The 27,702-nt window shown below is 37.1% G+C and overlaps 1 protein-coding gene across 4 annotated transcripts in view; it reads right to left on the bottom strand.

The window, feature by feature from the left end:
- The window catches only part of PIK3CB (phosphatidylinositol-4,5-bisphosphate 3-kinase catalytic subunit beta), a 192,377-nt gene that overhangs the window by 32,329 nt on the left and 132,346 nt on the right, over window positions 1–27,702 (bottom strand). For all 4 annotated transcript variants that reach the window (XM_030873374.3, XM_060298554.2, XM_060298553.2 and 1 more), the window contains 4 exons: window positions 14,309–14,497; window positions 10,083–10,204; window positions 6,699–6,842; window positions 5,365–5,464 (listed from right to left, as the gene is read on the bottom strand). In XM_030873374.3, the coding sequence (XP_030729234.1) occupies window positions 5,365–5,464; window positions 6,699–6,842; window positions 10,083–10,204; window positions 14,309–14,497 (555 nt within the window). The remainder of the gene's footprint in view (window positions 1–5,364; window positions 5,465–6,698; window positions 6,843–10,082; window positions 10,205–14,308; window positions 14,498–27,702) is intronic.

The raw sequence follows: 27,702 nt of genomic DNA, 5'->3' as shown, positions 1-27,702 counted from the left end.
CTAACTCAGGGGTACATCAATTCTCCAGCTCTATGTAATAGTTTAGCTTGCCGGAACCTTAATCGACTTTCCTTTCAATAAGATATCATGCTGATCCATTACAGTGATAACATTGTGCTGACTGAACCTAGTAAGTAACATGTAGCAACTACTCTAGACTTAAAGAAATTTGTATGTTAGAAGGTGGGAAATAAATCCGACAAAAATTTGAGGCCTTCAGTCTCAGTGCATCTTCTAGGGTTAAAGTGGTATGGAGCATGTCAAGATATCCCTTCTAAGGTGAAGAATAATTTATTTGCTTACAACCAAAAATAAGGCACAACACCTAGTGGGCCTCTTTGGATTCTGGAGGCAACATATTCCTCATGCACTCTGGCCTATTTACTGAGTGACCCAGCACCTCAAAAGGTGCCAGTTTGGTTTTTTTGGTTTTTTTTTTTTTTTTTTGCGGTACGTGGGCCTCTCACTGTTGTGGCCTCTCCCGTTGCGGAGCACAGGCTCCGGACGCGCAGGCTCAGTGGCCATGGTTCACGGGCCTAGCCGCTCCGCGGCATATGGGATCTTCCCAGACCTGGGCATGAACCTGTGTCCCCTGCATCAGCAGGCGGACTCTCAACCGCTGCGCCACCAGGGAAGCCCGAGGTGCCGGTTTTGAGTGAGGCCCAGAACAAGAGAATGCTCTGCAGCAGGCCCAAACTGCCATGCAAGTTGTGGCCACATGATCCAGCAGACCTAATGGTGCTAGATCTGTCAGTGACATATAGGGATGCTATTTGGAGCCTTTGGCAGGCTCCTATAGGTGAATCACAGCACAGGTCCTTATTATTTTGGGGAAAAACAAAATCTACCATGCCCTACTGATAACTACTCTCCTTTTGAGAAACAGCTCTTAGCTTGCTTCTGGGTTTCAGTAGAGACAACGCTTAACCACTGGCCATGAAGTAACCATGCAACCTGAGCTGCCTGTCATGAACCAGGTGTTATCTGACCCACCACACATAAAGATGGGCAAGCACAGTGGCACTCCATCATCAAGTGAACGTGGTTATATACGAGACTGGGCCCAATCGGGTCCTGAAGGCACAAGTGACATGAAGAAGTGGCCCAAATGTCCGTGGTTTCTCACTCCTGTTATACTACCTTCTCTATCCTATCCTGCAGCATGGCCTCATGGGGAGTTCCTTATGATCAGCTGACACAGGAAGAGAAGACTTAACCATGGTTTACAGATTATTGGATTACAATAGGTAGGCACCATACAAAAGTGGACAACTGTGGTACTAGAGCCCCCTTCTGGAACATTCCTGAAGGACAGTGGTGAAGGGAAATACTCCCAGTGTGAAGAACTTCAGAAAGTGCACCTGTTTGTTCACTTTGCTTGGAAGGAGAAATGGCCATATGTGCAATTATATAGCAATTCACGAGCTGTGACCAACACTGGTCAGAGACTTAGAAGGAACATGATTGGAAAACTAGTGACAAGGAAATTTAAGGAAGAGGTATGTGATAGACCTCTCGGAATGGGCAAAAAAATAAAAGATATTTTTGTCCCACTGTATGCTCACCAGAATTTAACCTTGGAAGATTTTTATAAAGTGGATAGGATGACCCATTCCATGTATACCAGCCAGCCTTTCCTCAGCCAACCCGGTCACCATCCAATGGAGAACAGTGGCAGGGATGGAGGTTATGTATGTGCTCAGCAACATAAACCTCCACTCACCAAAGCCCACCTGCTACGGCCACTGCTGAGTGCCTGATGTGCCAGCACCAGAGACCAACACTGAGCGCCCAATATGGCACCATTTCCTGGGGGTGATCAGCCAGCTATGGAATGACAGGTTGATAACATGGGACTGCTTCCCTTCTGGAAAGGGCAGTACCTTATTCTTACTGGAACAAACACTCTGGATATGAATTTGCCTACAATGTTTCTGCCAAAACTACCATCCATGGACTTATAAAACACCTTAGCCACCATCATGGCATTCCACATAGCATTGCTTCTGATCAAGGAACTCATTTCACAGCAAATAAAGTACAGCAATGGGCTCGTGCTCATAGAATTCACTAGTCTTACCATGTTCCCTACCATTTAGAAGTAGCTGCCTTGATAAAACAGTGGAATGGCCTTTTGAAGACAATTACAGTGCTGGCTAGATGTGAATACCTTGCAGGGCTGGGACAAGGTTCTGTAGAAGGCTGTATATGCTCTGAATCAGCATCCAATATATGATGCTGTTTCTCCAATAGCCAGGATTCACAGGTCCATGAAGGTGTGAAAATGGAAGTAGTACCCTCTCACTATTACCCCTAATGACCCACTAACAAAATTTTTGCCTCCTGTTCCTGAGATCTTATGCTCTGTTGGCACAGAGGTCTTAGTTACAGAGAGAAGAATGATTCTACTGGGAGACACAACAATTCCATTGAACTGGATGGTAAGACTCCTGCCCAGCCATTTTGGGCTCCTCATGCTTCTGGATCAACAGGCAAAGAAGTACATTATGGTGCTGGCTAGGATGATTGATCCTGACTGCAAAGCAGAAATTAGGGAAGAGTATGTCTAGAATATAGGTGATCTCTTAGTATTACCAAGTCCAGTGATTAAGATCAATGGGAAATTACAAGTCAATCCAGGTAGGACTACTAATGGCCTAGACTCTTCAAGAATGAAGCTTTAGGTCATCCCAGCATGTAAAGGACACAACCAACTGAGGTGCTTGCCGAAGACAAAGGGAATACAGGATGGGTTAGAAGATGGTAGTGATAAATACCAGATATAACCACGTGATCAGTTACAGAAATGAGGACTGTCATGAATATCTTATTTTGTTATGAATACGGGTGTATGCACACATATATACACACATATATAACAAATATCTTTGTTTCCTTCTCACTCTTATTCCCTTAACATGTAACATAAGATACATTAACTTTATATCATTACTTAAATCTTAATATTTAAGTATTATTAATTTTACAACATACTATTTAATTTACAGGGAATTAAGGAGAAGAACAAACGCCACTCGAGATTGTCTCCTCCTCTGAGAAAGAAGTTAACGAGTAATTGGTGGTACTCAGCCTCGTTGTATCATGTTAGGTGGAATTTTGACCTTGTTATTGGCTTTATTTAGAGATTAAGTAAGGGTTTAAGGAGCTACATATGGATGCCAAGTTGACCTGTGATGGCTAATTTTACATATCAACTTGACAGGGCCAAGGAGTGTTCAGATACTTGGACCAACATTATTCTAGGTGTTTCTGGATGAGATTAACATTTGAATAGGTAGACTGAATGTAGCTGATTGCCCTCCCTTATGTGGGTGGGCCTCATCCAAACATTTGAATAGAACAAAAGGCAGACGCTCCTGCAAGAAAGAAGGAATTCCACCTGCCTGACTGCCTAGAGCTGGGACATTGTTCTTTTCCTGCCTTCAGAGTTGAACTGAAACAATGGCTCTTCTTGGGTGTCAAGTCTGTCTGCTTTCAGACTGGTACTCATACTGTTGGCTCTCCAGGTTCTCAGGCCTTCAGACTCAGGCTGGAACTACACCAGCTCTCCTGGATTTCCAGCTTGCTTGACTGCAGATCTTGGGACTTCTTGGCCTCCATTATCACATGAGCCAATTCTTTATAATAAATCTCAATCTCACCCACCTGCCCCCTTCACTCTCTCTATATAGACACAAACACAATTGTCTCTCTGTAGAGCACTGACTACCACACTCTCCAACTAGCTAACCAGATCATCAAAACCCACAACAAGTGTCACCTGCACTGTGACCTCTTGCCTAATGCCCTAAGCTAGAATATGTGCCTCTTTTTTCTGCTACCATACATAATACTCCCATTAATAACACTGCCATCATAATATCACTAATTTGTGTACCTACTCTGTGGAATATAAAATCCTTGATGACAGCAATATAGCTAATATGACTTCACATCACCAACAGCAACACAAACCCTAGCATATAGCAGGTTCTGAGTAAATATATATTAAACCATTTTTAAAAATCTTCTTGAGTTATGTTAGATAATACTCAATTTAGGAAAAACTATTGCTAGAGAACAAGAGCATATCATTGCTATCTGTCAATGAAGGATTCCAGCATGAAGAAGCTAATACAGGGCTGCTTTACCTGACGGCAGAAATGCTCTCATCTCATCCTTCAGGGGACCAAGAAGACACCAACAAATCAAGCTTGGGCCAAGGTTATGTTTCTCATTTGCAAGAAAGCTCTTTAAAAACCATTACTATTTGTAATTACTTAGAGGTATAAGTCAGGATTATCTCCAAAATAAAATACACAAATAACTGGATACTGAGACAACTGTCAACAATAACGCCCAATGAAATTCTGTGTTCAATAAAACAGCATCATGATTCTGTTTAATGGCTTACGTTTTATTTTAGCTTCAAAGATACATTTATACTGATAAAATGACATTGTTGTCTATTTTGTAAAATGGATCTATCTTTGAGTTTTGATTTTAAAAAGAGAGGTTTTGCTTAAAAGGTTTGAAAACTCCCAGTATAATAAAAAGAGATTTAGTTTTATAGTTCGACAGAGAGCTAAGTCTGAAACTTACTCTTTTACTTAATAGTTGTGGGTTCTTAGGCAAGTTACTTAATCTCTTGGAGAGATTGTTTTTTCACCTTGTCAAATCCAGACAGTAACAGTAAATACTGTGGCACATTATTAGGAGAGTAAAATAGCATACTTTAAACACTTAGTATACTTCCTGGCATACAGTAAGCATTTAATATCTGACCTATTAGTATCACTAATAACTCATCATCTGAAATGATTAGAAAATGAAGGCCTAGGAAGAAAATGAGGGAATGTGGGAGAGCATCACAATTTCAGGCATGTATATATAGTTTGAAAAAGCAGCTTGAGGATTCTGAATTCTAGAAGCTGTAACACCTACAAACTTAGGTGTCAAAATATCTCAGTTTAAAACAAATGGCAGAGCGTATGAATCATAAATACTATACTAACTGGAAATAGTAACTCAGAGGTATGGAAAAACAGCGTCTAAAGATTTCATAATCTTTGTTACCATCAAATCCATTGTTAAGCATGTCTAAATAGGTATTTCCTACTAAAATTTAAGGCATGGTGTTAATACTATAAGGAATCCTAATTTTTCAGATAGCATTCAATTAATAATATTCTGCTGAATTTGTTGAAACTTCATTTCTTGGCTTACATTTTAATTAAAAAATGTATTAACTGGGTTCAGTTATTGAAACTTCTATGAAATACTGTGATAGGAGAACTAGCATATGACACAATTTATCAAATACCATGTGACAAAGTGAACATGAAGATTAAAATAAGCTGATACCTGTTTGGAAAGCGCTTTCATGTGACCTACACTTCCCCGGCAGTATGCTTCAAGGATGACACCAAATTGTACTGAAACAGCAGGAATGTGCACTTCTGACCTGCAGAAAGTTAATATTACGAAGATTTATCAAACACTTCAGGTCACCAAATAAAAATACTGACTTCTTTATTCTATTATGAAATTAACTTATTATGCTAATCAAAGAAAGGGAGAACACATCATCTTGTACACAATCACAGATGGGATGCTCAACTTTTAATTCTTTAAACACTACAGTTCAAAAAGATATGTGATTTTATCATTAGTTAATTGTTTACTCCTAGAAATCCAAAGTTATCACATCTTATTTGTTTTTTTGGAGTGAAATGGTAATACTACCAATTTACAGACAACTCAGATCACACAATTGACTAATCCCTCAATTAGCTTCTATGTGATTTTTTTTTTCACTTAAAGAATGGTGTACACATTTGAAAAAGGAAGGAATACCTTATTTTGTTATTCCTTGAGGGATTTAAAAATAAGAAGATTGAAATGGATGAGAAAAGAAGACAAGTTAAAAACAAGAAAGGAAAAACTATGGATAATAAAGAAATCAAGATTCAGAAATATAACTCCTAAAATTAACATCACAATACTATACAGCTCATTTTCCTTAAGAAGCTTAGCCAAAAAGGAGAAAAGTTATTTTTTTCTGTTAATGATTAGCTTCAGTACTCTGAAGTCCAGATGGAAAAAAACCACAAATGTCCAAGTATAGAGTGAGAAATGAGGAATTGACAACCTTCCTAGGCAACAGAAGAACTTTAGTTCTCTTTCCCTATTTTACTCCTATATAAACTTGGTTTAATAAGATTCATGTATTTCTGAAAATGACCTAGTTAATAAAGAAGCTAAAAATAAAGTTGCTGTTGTTATAGGAAAACTTTAAAATCTTTATTTATGCAATAGTAGCAATGATGATACCACTACCCAATAAGTACGTTTTTAGTCCAAAAATATTAACACAGTAAGTAAACTTTACTGGAAAATAGCAATATATTATAATTATTATTATTATTAATTATAATAATTATCATAATAAAAATTATTAATTTCAGTTATAAATCAAGGAGGCATAAAGGGACACTTATCTCAGTTACTTTGCCAAATCATGAAAATTGAGAGTCTGGGTATCAAGAAATAGGAGTAGATACCAAGAAAGCATAAATGTTATGGATGACTCAGAAACAACTAAAGCAGCTAGACCGTTTTACTACATGCCCTGTATTATGCTGGTTAATATTTACAAAAGCACGTGGTGGATTTGATTTGAAATATAAAAGACTTACCTAAGGTGCCAAAATAAAAACTGCCCTATCCTCCGATTAGCAAGTGCTCTTTCTAGTAGGAATCTAGAGAGGGCACAATCAAGAAAAGGCTCATATTTTAAAACTTGCACCAACTGTAAAAGATATTGAGAGAGTTCTTCATCACTGAAAAAAACAAAAGACACAGTAAGTCACTCAACAATCGGTGCTGGAAAAAGACCCATTCCTATCAAACTTATCAAATACTAACTTACTGAAACACAATGGTTCTTTTGGGTCAAGCTTGGGGCACACTTACATTCACTGTTTCACTGTTACAATAACATAAGAAAAGCTGAGAATTTCTGATGTGCAGAAGAGTGAAAAGGAGCAAAGAACAGATATATGGGGCATTTTTATTAAGTTAACTAGGTTTATACAACTGATGATTGTATTTATAATCAGCCGAGAGTTATAATAAAATTAGGTAATAGTTTTCTGATCATGCTGAAAAAGTTACGTGCTCAGTCAACCAACCAGCTTTTTAAAATACAAATTCCATCAGTACTTCAACTTATTTTCCTTTCATATCATTGGGATTAAGTAATTTTTGCTCCAGAAAATGAATGAACAATTAAAATCTTCAAATAGTTTGAAGGATAAAGAGTGTATTTGTAAGTGGGAATGGATTCATTGAATTGACATACTATTGTAATTAAATGAGCTGAATTAATTAATGTTCGGGCTCTCTATTTTGTATCCATCTCCAAACCATTCACATGTAAACACACTCCCATCAAAGGCAATTCCAGTAGTCAGGTAAGATATGCATCCCAAGTCCTCTACTTGGTGACTATAGTCTTGGACAATAAATGGTTAAGCAGTAGTCTAAAGCAGACCTGGGAATGAAACCTAGGATACTGACCTGGGACTGAAACCTAGGATACTATACACCAGAAAAAACCTCATACCAGAAAATTTAACATAGGAAGACACATTAGAATTACCTATATGGAACATGGGGATCACAGCAATCTCCTCCTAGGGATCAATATATTTAAGAAAAACACTTAGCTCAGTCCAAGGGGGGCCAGGTAGCCCCTCCCCTTCAGATCTCCAATGCAAACAGAGAGACTGAGGAACAACTGGGAGCCTCATTTTTTAAAACTATCTATAAAACCATCTTAAGTTTATTGTAAAATCCATGCCCACTATAAAATCTATAAGTGGTGTAAAAGATAGAAGTATAGAAAAGAAGAGGCTTCCTCTTTCCTTACACTTCTTATTTCACTCCCCCAAAATAACCACTGTTAAAGAGTTTGTATAATTTGTTTTGGAGAGCACACAATTTAAAACATAAATGATTTATTTTAAAGAGAAGAAAAGGAAAAAAATGTATCACAGTATCCATAATTTTCTGAGAACTTTTGTTTTTCAAATGACCATATGGTATAACCCCTCATTTTGAGGCTAGTAAGAAAATGGATAAACCTGAAAATGCCCATTGTCTAAGACTGTCTCAATAATGACATTTCATCCAAGAAATCCCATAGATTCTCACACATGTACTACCCTAAAGAGATTGTACAAGCATGTTCACTGTAGCATTGTTTGTTAAGAGGGAAATTTTGAGAAAATTTAAAATGTTCCTCAATAGAGAAATGGAGTAAATACGATACATCTCTATGAAAGAATATTACACAGTAGTGAAAGGAATAAACTACATTTATATGTAACAGGAGAGACTGACCTCAAAAACCTAATGTTGAATAAAGGAAAAAAACTATGTAAAACAATATATATGGCAAGACACAGCTGTGTGATTTTTAAATGTACAATATTATCCCATATCTGTATTTTATAGATATATAAATGTGGTAAAAACAGAAAATTATGGTATAGAAGGATATACACCAAATTCGTGATTAACAGTTGCCTCTGGGAAGTGAAAATAATCAGGATTGAGTAAGGAAACTATGAGGACTTTAGCTGTAACGTTAATTGCTTTAAAATACAAACTTAGGGCTTCCCTGGTGGCACAGTGGTTAAGAATCTGTCTGCCAATGTGGGGGACACAGGTTTGAGCCCTGGTCCGGGAAGATCGCACGTGCCGCGGAGCAACTAAGCCCGTGGGCAGCAACTACTGAGCCTGTGCTCTAGAGCCCGTGAGCCACAGCTACTGAGCCTGCATGCCACAACTACTGAAGCCTGCGTGCCTAGAGCCCGTTCTCTGCAACAAGAGAAGCCACCGTAATGAGAAGCCCGCGCACCGCAGTGAAGAGTAGCCCCCGCTTGCTGCAACTAGAGAAAGCCTGCACGCAGCAACGAAGACCCAATGCAGCCAAAGAATTAAAAAAAAAAATTTTTTTAAGTTTAAAAAAATAAATAAAATACAAACTTAAAAAAAGTCAAAAATATTAACATTTAAAAAAAGAAAAAATATTAACATTTCTTAATTGTGGGTAATGGACAGAAAAGAGTTAACAGAGGAGCAAGCCTGACTGCTATCCTTTGATAAAGCATGCTTACAAGGTTAGCCCTTGACCGGCATCTGGGAATGTAGATTTCGGAAGGCTTCCCACCACCTTAACAGATAAGAGTGGCTTACTATGCCTAAACTGTTTTTGCAAACAGTATGTTTTATGCTCAACACGCATTTTTGTTCCGGGAGTCTAGAATTTGGGAATATGCTAGGCAGAGGGTGCTCATGTGACTAGCACTGCCCTCCCCGCAAAAAAAACCCTGGCCACCAAGTCTGTAACAAGCTTCCCTGGTAGACAGTATTCAGGTGTGCTGTCACAACTTGTTGCTGGGGGAATTAAGTGTATTCAGTGCGATTCCACTGGGAAAGAACTCTTAGAAGCATCTCCCTGGTTTCCTCCAGACTTTGCCCCATGAATTTTTTTCCTTTCCCAGTACTGCTCTGTATACTTTTTATGTAATAAATCTTAGCCAAGGGTGACTATATGCTGAGTCCTATGAGTCCTCCTCGTAAGTCATGGAACCTGAGGGTGTTCTTGGGGACCACCCCATGCAGTTTTTGCTTGCTTTTTTGTTTTATCATATAGAGTGGGGACTTCCCTGGTGGCCCAGTGGTTAAGACTCCACGCTTCCACTGCAGAGGGCGTAGGTTCGATCCCTGGTCAGGAACTAAGATCCTGCATGCGAGGCAGCCACGCCAAAAAAAACAAAAAACAGAGAGAGAGAGAGAGAGAGAGAGTCGGGGAGGATCGGAGGAGATGGGGCGGGGTGGGGGGAGAAAACAGGAGAGACTGTGGGAGAGAGTGGGAGGAAGGAGGGAACAGATGCTTTGAACTCGGTCATTCCTATCCTTTTCCTTTCTTACAAGACATTCAAGCAGACATCAACTTCTCTTCCCACCCACAAGTTATTCCTTGACCCAAAAAAGCCTCCTGCAGGAGATACCTCATCTGTTGCAGACAGCCCACAGCATATTCTCGCACGTACTGATCTGGATAGTTGAAATCTAGAAGCTCCAGGGCCTCCCGGGGGGGCAGTTTAGGCCAAATCTGAAGTAGTGCCTGAAGCTGTTTAAAAATTGAAACTGGTTCAGAAATTATAGGAGAGAAAAGTAATCTACTTTTCCTTGGTACACAGGAGCAGAGATGGGTCAAAAGAAAGGAGAAGCATACTTGCAGTTACTAAGGCGTCAAAAATCCACTGTTGTTAATACAGATTAATAAAGATTGTTGAAAGATTCTATCGGTAAGCAAGTGAAAAAGCTATTATGTACTTACCTGGAGGTAGAATGATACACTGAATATATGAATTCTACAATCATTAAATAATTTTTTAAGGGAAAAAAAGATGGGGGCAGAAGGTAGGGGGAAAGGTGAGAGGAAGGGGAGAGGGGAAACAGCAGAGGGAAATAATCAAGAAATACTTAAAGGTCAAATTCAAAGTACAAATATAAGCTGCAAGGCTCAAACTAATGAAAGGCAATTTATATATAAAAAAGTGCATTATAACAACATAAAATTATCTTGAGGAAGTTTACTTTTAGTTCTTAATATTTTTAAGAGTATCACTTTACAAAACTTTATTGACTATAACATGTTTAAATCCATTAAATCACAGTACCTAGTTATTTTATATACACAAGATAAATACAGCCAGTTTCCCACTTACAGATGCCGCTTAGAAATGACCTAGATATAGGATAAAAAAGAATCCCATGGGGGAATGAGCTGGGAGTACTGGTGAAGGGTGGGTTCAGGTGGACATGGCCACATCTTTGGAAACCCTAGTTCCAGAAAACCCAAATCTCTAGAAAGGATTCTTACCTGCCTCCCATCAGAACACAGTGAGACTCATCAGGGTTGATTTTTTTTTAAGGGTCAATTTTGGGAAGAGTCCCTTCCTCCTCATGGTTTTGATATATTTATAGTTTACATTCTTATCAGGGATGGTAAGTGGGAAGAAAAGTGGTTATGGAGGAAAGCAAAACATTTTTTGATAATTATGATTTGTGGCCCTCCAAAGCTCAACCTTCTCGGACAAAATCTTATTCCTTAATATCTGATTTATATTGTTGGGTTTTCTTGGGTATCACTTATGTAGCACTGACATCAAGTCCAAGGAAAAAACACAAAATGTATGCAAGATGAGAGCTACAAGAATATGGCAAATAGATGGCAATGGTTGGAGGCTTTTCTCTCAGTTGCCTGCTCAATCTCAAAGTCATGTTGCAAGAGATGGCTTGCAGTACCTGCTGCCTGCCTTGTCGCTTGTCACTTGAGCATCTGCGAGAGACCTGGGCTTTGAAAATTACATAAAAATAATTTACATTTTATTATTTTAATTCTCCAAATTATTCAACCTCTCATTAACTTGTCAAGTGCTCAAAAGTCAATATCTAAATGAGTATCTAGCAGCTAAGTTAAAAGGTATCTTCTCATATGAAGCAAACTTAGAAGTTAAGTTCTCTAATGATATAATTTTTAAAAAATTAATTTTCAATTATTTTACATTAGCAGAAAAAATAACCCTTTTGAGTAATTTTTAAAAGTTGACTGCATTGCCTTTTTAATATATATTTACATAAATTACTAACATGGATATGAAATGTGATACATTACAATTTACATAATGAATTACATCAGTTATTCAACAAATACAACAAAATGTTAGTTTTTACATTTTAACCTTTACCTTAAATTTTGGTTCAATTATTCTTAAACTTGTACTGAATAAAAAGATTGTCTTATACTTGCTCTTTTAATATACAAAGTACATATATGCATACACTACATAGGCAAACATACACTTATCTGTGGTATCAAAATCCCATGGGGATGGGGCTATTGGGGAAAATATGTAAAAAGGGTCCTAAGGAGTGTAATAATTGAACAAAAGTTTGAGCAATACTGCTTTAAAGATATGAAACACCTACATCACCCCACGTTTTATCACTGATGGGGCTCCCTGCCCACTTTCCCCAAGGCCCTAATGGACTAGTATTCCTCCTTATGGATAAAGGGGACTGTTTCTTGAGGGTCTGAAATGATAGCTAAAAAAAACCTCCTAGCATCCCCAGTTAACACGTGGAATATACACTGCTCCACAAAAACAATACTGTAAAGGATAGATAATGTTATGTAATACCAGAGGTTCAACTATGGTATAGGTTAAAAACAGCCCTACTATTGAAAAGTTATAACTTTTGCTAAGATTATTAAATTATTAAATCAATAATATAAACATAAAATTAAATAAATTACCAAAACTCATCGCTTCAGTTTGGAGAAAGCTATGGAAGCAAACAGGGAAGGGAAATCTGACTCAGCCATATAAATAGTGAAAGCAGTGCTGACTAATTAATTACCTGTCTGCTGCAAGAGACTATTGAAAACCCTTCTGCAGTATGCCAACAGAATGTTTTCCTGTGGATTAATGGGAGGCTACCCTTCTATAGAATTTTCACCAGTGGCATATGCCTGCAGAATATGTGCACCAGGTTCTGACTCTCCACTTCTCTTAGGTAGTCAATTCATTGAAAATACAGTTTATATTCTCTTATACCAGTTCAGTGTAACTGGCAATGGGATAGGGCTGGGGGAGAAGCCAAAACACATTACTTTTTATTCCGTTGATTTTCTTTTCTAGACTACTAAAGGGGGGGATTAGGATCGTGAAATTCATGCCTTCCTATACTTCCTTACACACATTTAGGTTTTTCTATAAGAATATTAAGTTACACTACAGACTTTCTTCTACCACAATGGAGGAAGTTAAGTTATATCTGAAAACAATGCTTTAGATTTACTCATGGAAATGAGACAAGTATAGTAAACTAAACTCCTCAGTGTAAAAATTTCTGCCCCTGGGGTTCGAATAAAGAAATATTAAGCCTGAATTGTCTCATTCCATTTTCTGACAGTTGACATACAAAACCTCCCTCTCAGATATCTTAAGAGAACAGCAAGAAATTTTTTTCTATTCTAATTATATGCAAAATAATAATATGATGCATTTCTTGGATAGGCACTTAGAAATGAATGCTATTCATTGAGAAGTAGGCAAATGTGCCAGTTAAAAAATGCTTATATTCAACCATTAGGGGGGGTTCATAGAAAACTAACCTTGAATTTAAATAAATAAATGGTTAGAAGACAACTGTGTCAGAACAATTAAAATCTATCTAGATGACAAAAATAATTCCTTTTCAGAGTAAGTAATTTTCATGTGGTCTGTGTAACCAGTTTAAACAAGGCACATCATATAATTTTGTAACATGATTCCAAAAAAATTGTTAGACCCTAGGAATAAACTCAAAAGAAATACTTTCTAAACTTAATTTATGAAGTAAAACAATAAAATCAAAGATTTTTAAAAAATATACCTGATTAAAAGAAATATACATTTCTTGACTAAATTTTTAAAGTCATTATAGATTTAATAAGACAAGAAAAATTTTTAAAAGATCAGTTGAATTCAAGTAAGGCGAATAACATTATTTTAATATGCCAAATGTATTCATTCTGATTAAGAAATAATTTCAAGAATCTTTCTGTAGAGCACTGATAACCAAGTGAATTTAATAATGCCAGTGCTTTTTCACATAGTCTTGAAAATTAAATCAAGTAGCTAAAATTTGGTGGCTTTTTTGGATCAAACATTTGTTCCCCTTTTGCTTTTCTGCTTAAAGACAAATATTCATCAACACTGACCAACTTTAAATAAACAGTAAAATTGATCTGAATGGCTTATGATCTAAAATGTTAACTTTTACAAATAGAGGTAATTTTCAAACGATACATATTCATTTTAGGACACTCACTGCAAAAGGTCTTAAGATTAAAACCTTGGAGTTCATTGATGAAACTGTTAGAAGTAGCCCAGAACCTACCACATGCTGGTAGTAATTACAGATGATTACACCAAGACCTAAGTCTTAATTATCTTTAGTAAAAGATATAGAAAACCTACCCGGAATCTGGGATTTTGAAATCTTAAAACTTTCTGGTTTACCATTTAGACCAGAATATGTAAGAGTTGAAAACCTCAAAATTTCTCCTGCAGAAAATTACCCAACCTTTGGAAACATACCTATATAGGAAAGGACAATTTACACGAAATCAACAAAGTAACATATACTGCTGAATGGAGTTACAGAAATGATCTTTTGTTACCTGAGCAACATCCTCAAGTTTATTCCACTTGATTGACAGCAGTAATTTTGGCAATGACTGTGGGAAATTCTCTCTGCAGTCTTGTCGCAAAGTCCAAATAAGATCCATTTCATTCTCACACAGCTGAGACAACGGATCCCTGTCCAAGATTTCTTTCAGTACAGCAAGAAACTTCTTTCCACCTCGACTCTAAGAAAGTAAAATTACTCATTACAGAACAAAACTGTGTAAACATCACGGGCAGACCTTGAACACAGGGGTTAGAGGCACCAACCCCCAAGCAGTAGAAAATCCCTAAATTCATAGATTCAACCAACCACGGTTCACATAGTACTGCAGTACTTGTTTATTGAAAAAAATCCACTTGTAAGTGGATCTGCACAGTTCAAACCCATGTTGTTCAAGGGTTAACTACACAATGAATTTTTCAACAATTTATGACCTTTAAAATTTGAGATATTAACAATCTAATTCCGTAAAAAGTTGGATACCCCTTTTAAAGTTTTTACTAAGCTGAATATTAAATTAGTAAGCTAAGGATGAAGGAAAAAATTATTCTCAGTTTTTTAAAAGAAAAAAGAATACTGTTAAAAAATCCGTATGCAAACACTAGGTGGCAGAATTGTAATTTGGATTAAAAAGAAGTCATTATTTGAACTGAGTTTCTCATCTTCCTTTTTTAATTTCTATAAAGAAAAAAGCAAAATCAAAGATGAACCAAATTTATAGTTTTAAAAAAAGTTAATAGGTGCCTTCTTGGCTCTGAGGCATTAAAACATTTAGAGTAAGGACTGAAACTTGGCTAAAAGTAAACATAAAAAAAATACAGTTATCCCATTTTCTTTCCCAATCCATATAAGAATATATTAAAATAAAGAAAATGGACCATACTATTTTTTGGATCCAGACTCTGAATTACACTAACATTAAAAGAAAAAGGGGGGCTTCCCTGGTGGTGCAGTGGTGAAGAATCCGTCTAGCAACGCAGGGGACACTGGTTCGAACCCTGGTCTGGGAAGATCCCACATCCCGTGGAGCAACGAACCCGTGTGCCACAACTACTGAGCCTGCACTCTAGAGCCCACGAACCACAACTACTGAGCCTGTGTGCCACAACTACTGAAGCCTGCGTGCCTAGAGCCTGTGCTCCACAACAAGACAAGCCACTGCAATGAGAAGCCAGCGCACCGCAATGAAGAGAAGCCCCTGCTTCCTGCAACCAGAGAAAGCCCGCACGCAGCAATGAAGACCCAATGCAGCCAAAAATAAATAAATAAAAGAAATTTATTAAATAAAGAAAAGGAAAAGAAAAAGGTACATTTCCCCATACTTAAAGAAAAACTAAACCATTTAGGCGAAAGCATATCCCTTCCTTATCCCCCATCCTCACAAAAAAATCTCCAGAATTATCTGACAAGATTCTGTAAGGATTTATGTTCCATTAGCATATTATTTTGTACTTGAAATTATTTTAACTGGGATTTCATATAAACATTAAAATAAATAAAAGTCATATCACTAATTTTCTAAAGTAGTGAGATTCAAAATAGTATATGCATATGTAAAAATAATTAGGATGACATGATTGTCTACGTAGAAAATATGAAAGAATCAACAAAACCACCATTGGAACTAATAAGCAATTACAGCAATTGTGGGATACAAGGTCAATATATAAAAGTAAATCCTTTTCTTATGTATTAGCAATAAATAAGCGGAATTTGAAATTAAAAATGCAATAACATTTACATTAGCACCCCAAAATAAGGAAACAGGTAAGAAATTAACAACATACATACAAGATCTATATGAGAAAACTACAGAACTCTTATGAAAGTAATCAAGGAATTAAACAAATGGAGATATATTCCATGTTCACGGATAAGAATATTGTCAATATTCTTACCCATGAACTGACAATCACAATATTGTCAGTTCTTCCCAACTTAATATCAACAGATTCAATTTAAACCCAATTTAAATCCCAGTAAGTTATTATGTGGATATCAACAAACTGATTCTAAAATTATATGGAAAGGCAAAAGACCCAAAATAGTCAACACAGTATGGAAGAAGAAAGACCAAGGTTGAGGGACTTCCCTGGTGGCGGTTTCACATTTCCTTATTTTAAAACTTACTACAAGGACTTCCCTGGTGGTGCAGTGGTTAAGAATCCGCCTGCCAATGCAGGGGACATGGGTTCGAGCCCTGGTCTGGGAAGATCTCACATGCCGCGGAGCAAGTAACCCTGTGCGCCACAACTACTGAGCCTGCACCCTGGAGCCCGTGAGCCACAACTACTGATGCCCGCACGCCTAGAGCCCATGCTCTGCAACAAGAGAAGCCACCGCGATAAGAAGCTTGCACACTACAAGGATGAGTAGCCCCCACTCGCCACAACTGGAGAAAGCCCGCACGCAGCAAAGAAGACCAAACGCAGCCAAAAGAGGCCCGTGTACCGCAAAAAAAACAAAAACAAAACGCTGAAGGACCGACACTACCTGACTTAGATAAAAATAAACGTGAAAAGCAAAACTATAAAACTCCTAGAAAAACACAGGAGAAAATCTAGATGACCTTGGGTTTGGCAATAACTTTTAACCTATAACACCAAATGCATAATCCGTCATTGAAAGAATTGATACCTTGGACTTCATTAAATTTAAAATTATCTGCTCTGCAAAAGACGCTGGCAAGAGAATGAAACAATAAGGCACAGACTGGGAGAAAATATGTGCAAAAAGACATACCTGATAAAGGACTGTTATCCAAAATATACAAAGAACTCTTACAACTCAACAACAAGAAAACAACCAGACAAAAAAATATGGATTAAAGACCTGAACAGACACCTCATCAAATAAGATATACGGTTGGCAAAAATATATATATAAAATGATGCTTAATATCATATGTCAGCAGGGAAATGCAAATTAAAACAAAAATGAAATATGACTGCATACCTATTAGAATGGCCCAAATCCAGAACACTGACAACATCAAATGCTACTAAGGATGTGGAGCAACTCTTATTCATTGCTGGCGGAAATGCAAAATACTACAATCCCTTAGGAAGACAATTTGGCGATTTCTTACAAAACTAAACATACTCTTACAATACAATCCAGTAATCATGCCCCTTGGCTATTTACCAAAAGGAGTTGAAAACTTATGCCCACACAAAAACCTGTAAACGGATGTTTATTTGGCTTTATTCAAAATTGCCAAAACTTGGAAGCAACCAAGACGTCCTTCAGTAGGTGAATGGATAAACTGTAATACAGACAGACAATGGAATATTATTTAGCACTAAAAGAAATGAGCTATCATCCCACAAAGAGACATGTAGGAAACCTTAAATGCATATGACTAAGTGAAAGAAGCCTATCTGAAAAGGCTACAGGTAAAATGATGCTGACTACAACATTCTGGAAAAAGGCAAAACTATGGAGACAATAAAAAGATCAGTGGTTGCCAGGGATAGAAGGTAGGGTGAGGGAATGAATAGGCAGAGCACAGATTTGCAAGGCAGAGAAACTACTTGGTATGATATTATAATGATGGATATATGTCATTATACATGTGCCCAAACCCACAGAATGCACAACAGCAAGAATGAAACCTAAGGTAAACTATGGACATTTGAGTGTTATGATGTATTAATGTAGATTCATCCTTAGTAATACACGTACCATTCTGGTAAGTGATGTTGATAATGAAGGAGGCTATACATGTGCAGGGGCATGGATATATGGCAAATCTTTGTACGGTCCTGCCAATTTTGTTGTGAGTCTAAAATGCTCTTAGCAAAAATAAAGTCTTACACACACACACACACACACACACACACACTCACACTCACACACATACTCTCTCTCTCTCTATGTATGATTACAGTTTTATATTCAGAGCCTCAATCTAAAAAGGTATGCTTTATTTTACAAAATTGACTGAGTTTCTTTTTTCTTTGCAAAATGATCATGAGAAGTTATCAGAATTTGAAAATGTAACTCCTACACTTACATATAAAAGTGAAACCTGTTACTGCAAACAACAAAAAGTATAAATTGTTCATGCCGGAGAAAGGCAGACTGCTGTTAGGTTAAATAGCGCAAAACCTAGCAGACTACTGTAATTTCATGGATCAAAATTAGACGCTACAGACCTACTGTAAGTAAATATCCTGAAGACTTAGGAATAAATGAAGAGGGAAGAGCAGGGGGTTAGCTGTATAACTGTAGTGTGATTGTTTACTGAGCTATGAAAAGCACAGCACTGGATAAAGCCAAGGTAAAAACAAACAACTACCAGAAATGTGGCAGTAAGCCAAAAACACCCACAGAATCTTACATCCTTTTACAAAACTCAAAACAATCAGCAATGAAAAATTACACTGTAGTGTAACTGATGAACTTACACACATGTTAAAATGCTTGCATTAAAATAGTGGTAAAAAGCAATGAAAGTTAACACCTATATTCTCTGCTTTGTTTTTATGTTTAGATTTTTCATAATTATATACACATTATGATATAATAGTGATTACTAACCAAAATAAAACACAACATATATATCTTGCCATAAGCAAATGAAAAAAAAGACTATGGCTCTTTCCCTTTCCTTACTGGGGTGGTGGGCCTGGAAAACTCATCTGTCATATTCAGAGGGGCTAGAAACTCAAAACAGCGTGTTAGCCATGTGCTTGTCAAGGATGGAATTAACTATGTGTTGGCCAGACTGACCAACACACAACTGGGGATGAGACAGCCCATGTAGTCAGGGCTGGTGGGAAAGAGACTGAGAAGATGTTTATATGATTGGGAGATTGATTACAGAGGATTGAGCAAATAAGTAAATATGTTAAGGTTCATAGGAATCCAGACTTCTCACTGTCAGAAAAGGTAATTTAAAATATGTTAAGGCAGAGGCTAGAAAAAAATCCTGTGGTGGTGAATCCAAATTGGAGACATTGACAAGAACTCATAGTTTTTAACAGACAAAGAAATATATCTCTGTGCTTATATATGCTCAAATAGTATGCAGTCAAACACATACTACCTAGTTCTGTTTCAGGAAAAGGCCTAGATGCAACTGCATGCCAAGGGTAATGAGCATACCCAGTGCCCAGAACTTGGATTCTAAATACTTTTAACAAGTAAAAGGAATCAGATCTCCTGGGGAAAATGACTGAATCCAAAGCTGGGGTAGAGAAAATACCAGATGAGCCTTGGAACACTTTGTTGTACCAGAAAGAAGGAAACGCTCAAAGAATGATAAAGACATGTCAAAAAGACTCAAGACGGAACATGAATGGGCTGCCACTGGCCAAATCTAGGTAAAATCTGAACATCAAAATTAATGAGTTACTAATTATAAGTCATTAAATAAAACAGAAATCACAAATCCAATATTTTTTTTAAGTAAGTAAATAAATGGGGGAGAAGAAAAACCTCGACCCTATGGTATGTCAACTAACAAATCCAAAAGGAAAATAAATTTGAAAATCAGCACAGCAAACCACTGTAATAATACTGGTTCAGGCAAGATATATTAATATTAAAACAAGTGGGTGAAAGTTAGATGTGAAACAGTATGTTTACTTAGTCTCAAAATATGCCCACAAACTACTTACTTATTAACTTTACAGTAGAAAAACCTAGTAGACACTATCCTAACCAAGTGATAATAATTAACGTCAATAGTAATAGGACAGGTTGACATTGTTTGCCTTTGAGTGAAATGCAGTAAGAACAAACTACCACTTCAATCTATTTATGCTAAAAATGCGTAGCTGGAATCTGATCATGACAAAACATTCGGCAAATCCAAACTGAGTGACATTCTACAAAGTAACCAGCTTGTATTCTTAAAAAACATCAGAGTCGTTAAAGATAAGGAAAGACTGAGGAACCATTCTAGAATGAAGAAAACTAAAGACACATGTTAAAGAAATGCAACAAGTAATCCTGAGTTGGATCCTGGACCTATAAAGGACATTATTGAGACAACTGGCTAAATATGAATGGAATGTGTGAATTAGACAACAGAACTCTATCAATATTATTTTCCTGATTTTTATGAATTGATTCTGGTTAGTTATGAGAATGTCCTTGTTTTTAGGAAATATACACTGAAGAATTAAAGGATAAAATGTCATGATGTATGCCACCTCATCTCAAATGATTCAGAAAGAACTGAATACACACACTCAAAACAATAAAACAAATGTGGTAAAATGTTAACCGTTGCGGAAGCTGGATGAAAGTTGTATGGGAATTCTTTGTACACTTCTCCCAAGTTTTCAGTGAGTTTGAAATTTTTAAAAAAATGTTTGCTCTTTCCTTCCCTAAAATTGAAGGCTGTAAAGACCCCAAATCATTCTACTAAGAAAACATTCTAGGTAGATCCCCAGAACCGCTGAACTAAAGGCTGAGTCATCATCTTCATTAACAAAAGCCAGCCATTAAGATTTGGTTTCTCAGCCCCCATGCTATCTTGTTGTAGGAGGATGGTCCTGTACATGGTAGACAGTTTAGCAGCCCCTGAACTCTACTCACTATGTGCCAGAAACAACCTCCCATGACTTGAGATAACTAAGAAAATTTTGAGACAATGCCAAATGCCCCACTGAAGGCAAAACAGCCTCAGGTTGAGAACCACTGGATAGGAAGATCAAAAGCTGCCAATTCAATAATCATAATTCACAAAGATCACATTTTTTTCTATTCTACAGACCCACGATCCTTGGCAACCACCTGTTTAAAAAAATGCCAACACTGGGACTTCCCTGCTGGTCCAGTGGTAAAGAATCCACCTTACAATGCAGGGGATGCAGGTTCGATCCCTGGTCAGGGAACTAAGATCCAACATGCCATGGGGGCAACTAAGCCCATGAGCCTAAACTAGAGAGCCTGCGTGCCGCAAATTACAGAGCCCATGGGCTCTGGAACCCTCACGCCACAACTACAGAGCCCACATGTCCTGGAGCCTCCATGTCACAACTAGAGAGAAGCCCGTGCACAGCAACAAAGATCCCATGTGCCGCAACTAAGACTTGATGCAGACAAAAAAAAAAAAAAAAATTGCCAACATCTATTAGGCTTAACACCATCAAAAGAACAGAAGTGGTGGGAAGCATATGGAAAAACTGGAATCCTTTTGCAGTTGGTGGGAATGTAAAATGGTACAGCCACTGTGGAAAACACTGGCAGTTCCTCAAAAAATGAAAAATAGAATTACCATATGATCCAGCAATTCTACTTCTGGGTATATACCCAAAAGAATCGAAAGCAACATCTCAAAAATATATTGTACACTCATGTTCATAGCAGCGTTATTCACAATAGCTAAAATGTGGATGCGAACCAAGGGTCCATTGATGAATGAATGGATAAACAAAATCTGGTACATACACGCAATGGAATATTATTCAGCCTTAAAAAGGAAGGAAATTTTGACATGCTATAACATGGATGAACCTTAAAGACATTACACTAAGTGAAATAAGCCAGTCACAGGAAGATAAAATAGTGTATGATTACATTTATATGAGGTTTCTAGAATGGTCAAATTCATAGAGACAGAAAGTAGAACAGTGGATGTCACAGTCTGAGGGGAAGGGAAAATGGGGAATTGTTTAGTGGATACAGAGTTTCAATTTTGCAAGATTAAAAAGTTCTGGATATCAATTTCATAACAATGTTTTAAGTATATTGTGAATATACTTAACACCTGTGAACTGTACACTTGAAAATGATTAAGACAGTAAATTTTATGTGTACTTTACCACAATTAAAAAAAAATTTTTTTAATTCCAAGAGCAGGTTTAAGTTCCTTAGTAAGGTGTTGGTAAATTCAAAAATAAATTGTATGTGTGTACATATTGTATGTATACATGTTTAATATATCTATATACCTATAAATGTACACACAATTCAACAAGTCAACTTACCATGATCTTATTAAGGAATGTAACATGCTCTTGGCATATACATGAAAGTGGATTAAACAGTGGAATGAGAACTTAGTTCTCTTCATTCCTTTCATTCAAAAGACCATGAAGTGCCTTAAGTATTTAAAAATACTAATCAGTGGGACTTCCCTGGTGGTCCAGTGGTTAAGAATCCACCTTCCAATGCAGGGGACGCGGTTTCGATCTCTGGTTGGGGAACTAAGATCCCACATGCCGCAGGGCAACTAAGCCTGCATGCTGCAACTACTGAGCCCGCACACCACAACAAAAGATCTCGCATGTTGCAACGAAGATCCGTGGGCTGCAACTAAGACCTAACGCAGCCAAATAAATAAATAAAAATATAAATATAAAAATATAAATCAGTAACAGTTCTAGGATACAAGGGAAAATGCATAACATAGGAATCCTTTAATGAGAGAAAGTAGATAGCATCAGGGATCAGATCTGCTGAGATTCAAGCGGTAGTGAAACACACAGTTCCAGGAGGCATTCCGGCTCAGAATCAGAGGATACAAGGGATGAGAGGAGGCCAGGGGGAATCGTCAGGGGAGTTATCACAGGATCTGCATATGGAGCAGCTGCTTTGGTCAGGCATGCCCCTTGCTCTGTTTATGCTGAGCTGAAACAGCAATGGGATCAGCCCTAGACTGAGGTGAGGCGCATGGGTACTGAGTCATAAGGAGCCACCTGATCTCAGAAGGTATGGAAATCTTCATACAGGAGACCCATTTTCAGCACAGTCTACCCTAAGTCTTACAGATATTGAACACAGATTACAGCGAATAAGCAAACAACCAGGGAGTCACAAGTACAAAAGAGCTAAACTAAGAATCACCAAATATTGAGAAAAACCCATATGAAGATAGATAGATGTCAAAAGCAGAAGCAAGACCACTTCAAAAACAAGATTATTTAATTCCTCAGAGAGAACTAAGGTGACATTATAGCCATGAAAAAGGAATTAACAGAAATCTTTTAAAAGATAAATAAAATTTTAGAAAGAAAAAAGAAACAAACTCCAACCTGACTAATAAGAAAAGAATGCAAGTTAAAATAATGTGCCACCATTTTTATGTTCACAGTGTGGATGTGTTGTAAATTTTAACTCTTTTAGGGTATGCAATTTGGCAGAATTCTTATTAAAAAGGGACATACCTTTCAATCTATAATTTCATTTCTAGGAATCCATCGTACAAAATACAGACATGTATATAAAGATGTACAAGGTATTCATTGCAACACAGCTTCAGTGGAAAATAATTAGAAATAAGCAAAACATCCATCAGTAGAGGTATGAATATTTAATAACTAATGGCTACCAATAATTAATGCCATGAAATATAAACAAGGCTTTATAAAGAGAGCAGTGGAGCTCTTCATACAGACATGACAAGATCCATAAAATTCGTTACATGAAAAAGGACGAAACTACATATATAAAGATCTCATATATTTTTAAAATATATAGGTGTTTACACACAAAGCTAAACTGTTTATATAGTTATCTCTGGGCGAGAAAGGTAAGTGGCAGTTATTTTAAAAACTTTCATTTTTGGTTTCACACAATTTATTAATGTACCCACCAAAAAAAAAAAGTACATCAAACCTGGGCAAGAGGGACTTCCCTGGTGGTCCAGTGGCTAAGACTCCACACTCCCAATGCAGGGGGACTGGGTTTGATCCCTGCTCAGAGAACTAGATCCCACATGCCGCAACTAAGAGTTTGCGTGCCACAACTAAAGATCCCACATGCAGCAACTACAAGATCCCACATGTCACAACTGAAGATCCCGCATGCCGCAGCTAAAAAAGATCCCACATACCACAAAGAAGGTCTTGAACATGGGATTATTTAAAAAAAAAAAAAAAAAATCCGGGCAAGAATATTGCATTGTCAGTAAGGAGGGAACTCTCTGATTTAGGTAAGGTAGCAGTAGCACAGCAGAAATAATAAAAATTAATTTACACTTCTGATGTTCAAGGAGCAATATTAAGACTAATAAAAGGTAACTAAAAACTAAAAATAGGCATGAGAATGAAGACAGGCCTATATAAGTGTTATTTCTTAAACTGTAATTATATGTTTCAGTAATTGCCAGACAAGCTGGTAAGTGTATACTTATAATAAACTTATTTGATTAAAGAGAGCTACGCTTGACCCTTGAACATGGGGATTAGGGATGCAGACCACCTGCACAGTCGAAAACCTATGTATAACTTTACAGTTGATACTCTGTACCCAAGGTTCTGCATCCATGAATTCAATCAAACTGCAGATCATGTGGTACTGTAGTACCTATTTAATGAAAAAAAATCTGTGTTTAAGAGGACCCACACAGTTCAAACCTGTGTTGTTCAAGGGTCAACTGTACTCTTAAAGTATTTGTAGTAGCAGATAACTTGCAATGAAAGGCTACTGAAATTTTTGAGAACTCTAATGGTAAAGCAGAAGACAGCCCGTGGAAAAGCCAAAACAATTCTTGAGAAAGAAGAATGGAACTGGAGCAATCACTCTCCCTGACTTCAGACTATGCTATAAAGCTACAGTAATCAAAACAGCAGGGTACTGGCACAAAAACAGACACATAGATCAATGGAACCGAACAGAAAGCTCAGGAATAAATCTGCACACTTATGGTCAATTAATCTACAACAAAGAAGGCAAGAGTACACAATCGAGATGACAGTCTCTTCAATAAGTTGCCCTGGGAAAACTGGACAGCTACATGTAAAAGAATTAAATCAGAACATTCTCTAACACCACATACAAAAATAAACTCAAAATGGTACTATAAAAATCCTAGTGGAAAACATAGGCAAAACACTCTGACATGAATCTGAGCAATATTTTTTTGGATCTGTCTCCTAGAGTAACTGAAACAAAAGCAAAAATAAACAAATGGGACACAGTTAAACTTAAAAGCTTTTCCACAAAGGAAATCATAAACAAAATGAAAAGACAACCTACAGAATGGGAGAAAACATTTTCAAACGATGCAAGCAACAACGGATTAATTTCCAAAATATACAAACAGCTTATACAGCTCAATATCAAAAACAAACAACCAACCCAATAGAAAGATGGGCAGAACACCTAAACAGACATTTCTCCAAAGAAAACGTACAGATGGAAACAGGCACAAGAAAAGATGATCGACATCTCTAATTATTAGAGAAATGCAAATCAAAACAACAATGAGGTACTACCTCACACCAGTCAGAATGGTCATCAACAAAAAGTCTACAATTAATAAATGCTGGAAAGGGTGTAGAGAAAAGGGAACCTTACTACACTATTGGTGGGAATCTAAACTGGTGCAGCCACAATGGAAAGCAGTATGGAGTTTCCTTAAAAAACTAAAAATAGAGTGGCCATATGATCCAACCATTCCACTCCTGAGCATATATCCAGAAAAGATGAAAACTCTAATTTGAAAATATCCATGCACACCGATGTTCATAGCAGCACTATTTACAACAGCCAAAACATGGAAGCAAACTAAATGTCCAATGATAGACGAACGGATAAAGATGTGGTATTTGCATGTACACATGTACACACACACACACACACACACACACACACACACACACTCCAATGGAACATTAGTCATAAAAGAATGAAATAATTCCTATTGTATAACACAGGGAACTACATTCAATATCCTGTGATAAACCATAATGGAAAAGAATATGTGTATATATATGTATAACTGAATCAGTTTGCTGTACAGTAGATATTAACCCAACACTGTAAATCAACTATACTTCAATAGATTTTTTAAAAAATGAAATAATGCCATTTGCAGCAACATGGATGAACTTAGAGATTATCATACTAAGTGAACATACAAATGAACTTATCTACAAAATAGAAATAGAAAGAGACATACGAAACAAACATACAGTTACCAAAGGGGTAAGGTGGAGGGGATAAACTAGGAGTTTGGGATTATAGATACACACTACTATATATAAAATAGATAATCAACTATATTCAAGCTATTGACTATAGTTTCCTGTGTATAGCACAGGAAACTATATTCAATATCTTGTAATAATCTATAATGGAATAGAATGTGAAAAAAATATATAAATATATATGAAACCGAATCAGTTTGCTGTACACCTGAAACACTGTAAATCAACTATACTTCAATTAAAAAAGAAAACAAGGGCTTCCCTGGTGGCGCAGTGGTTGAGAGTCTGCCTGCCAAAGCAGGGGACACGGGTTCGTGCCCCGGTCCGGGAGGATCCCACATGCCGCGGAGCGGCTTGGCCCGTGAGCCATGGCTGCTGAGCCTGCGCTGCTTAACGGGAGAGGCCACGACAGTGAGAGGCCCGCGTACCGCAAAAAAAAAAAAGAATAAAAGGGAAGCAAACAAAAAAAGAAGACAGCCTGGGCCAGATGTTTCTCCAACTAACCAACATTAAATAGTGCTTTCATTCTGTGCAAATAACAAAAGGATATACATTATCTCCATTTGCCTCCTGGCTTCTATCTAATTACCATTCTATATAGAATGGCATTACTAAAGTCACTCGAAAGTTATAAACTGGTGACATGAAAAGAAAAAAACAGATGAAAACTCAGCCAAGTCTTAAAGTGAACGTCAAAAAATTAAATTAAAAAATATAGATGGTAGAAATATTATATATATTGTAAACTAAATAAACAAAGTAATCTATTTTGTAGTCTTTCGGCAGAAACTATGGGAATGGTGTATGCAGCAGAGACTGCTATTTGTCTCTCAATATGCATTCTCCCCTTCTTACTTTACTAACTACAATCTCTCACTCTTAGCCAAGCCCAGGACTGCCCAGCTAACGACTACATTTACAAGCCTCACTTATAGTCAGGTATGGCCATATGACTAAGTTATGGCTAATGAGACGTGAGCAGAAAGGAAGCATATTAATGATATCCTCAAAAAGAATGGGTACAGCCTCTAGTCTTGCTTTTCCTGTTCCTGTGGGCTGGAAAGTAGTAATGTAGGAAGCTGAAGCACCAATATTACATGAGACAAAAACTACATATTAACATGAAAGAGCGCCAAGATGCAAGAAACCTGGGTCCCCAGCATTGTGAAACCTGCCTTGAATATACCTGCTCTGTTATATCAGGGAAATAAAGAAAATTACAGCCTCCTCATTCAACTGAATAATATTTAAAAAGATGGTATTGTTAATCTATGAAGTGTCATAGCATCCCTTACAGACTACCTGCTGAACCTGTGCTTGTATCAGAAAAGGGCTTACCACCTGAACACAGACCAACCACAAACAGCTGCCATTTAACAAAATATTAGCATGTTCATACTCACGCACACTCAGACTGTTCTTGCATATGAGTATGGTCTCCTGTATGACATGAAGGTAACTAATAATGAACACAACTTTGTAATAAGGGCTATTTTAA

Source organism: Globicephala melas, chromosome 4 (genome assembly GCF_963455315.2).
Source record: "Globicephala melas chromosome 4, mGloMel1.2, whole genome shotgun sequence".
Lineage (NCBI taxonomy): Eukaryota > Metazoa > Chordata > Mammalia > Artiodactyla > Delphinidae > Globicephala > Globicephala melas.
The sequence above is the reverse complement of the archived record's forward strand: the minus strand, read 5'-3'. Positions and strand labels throughout refer to the sequence as shown.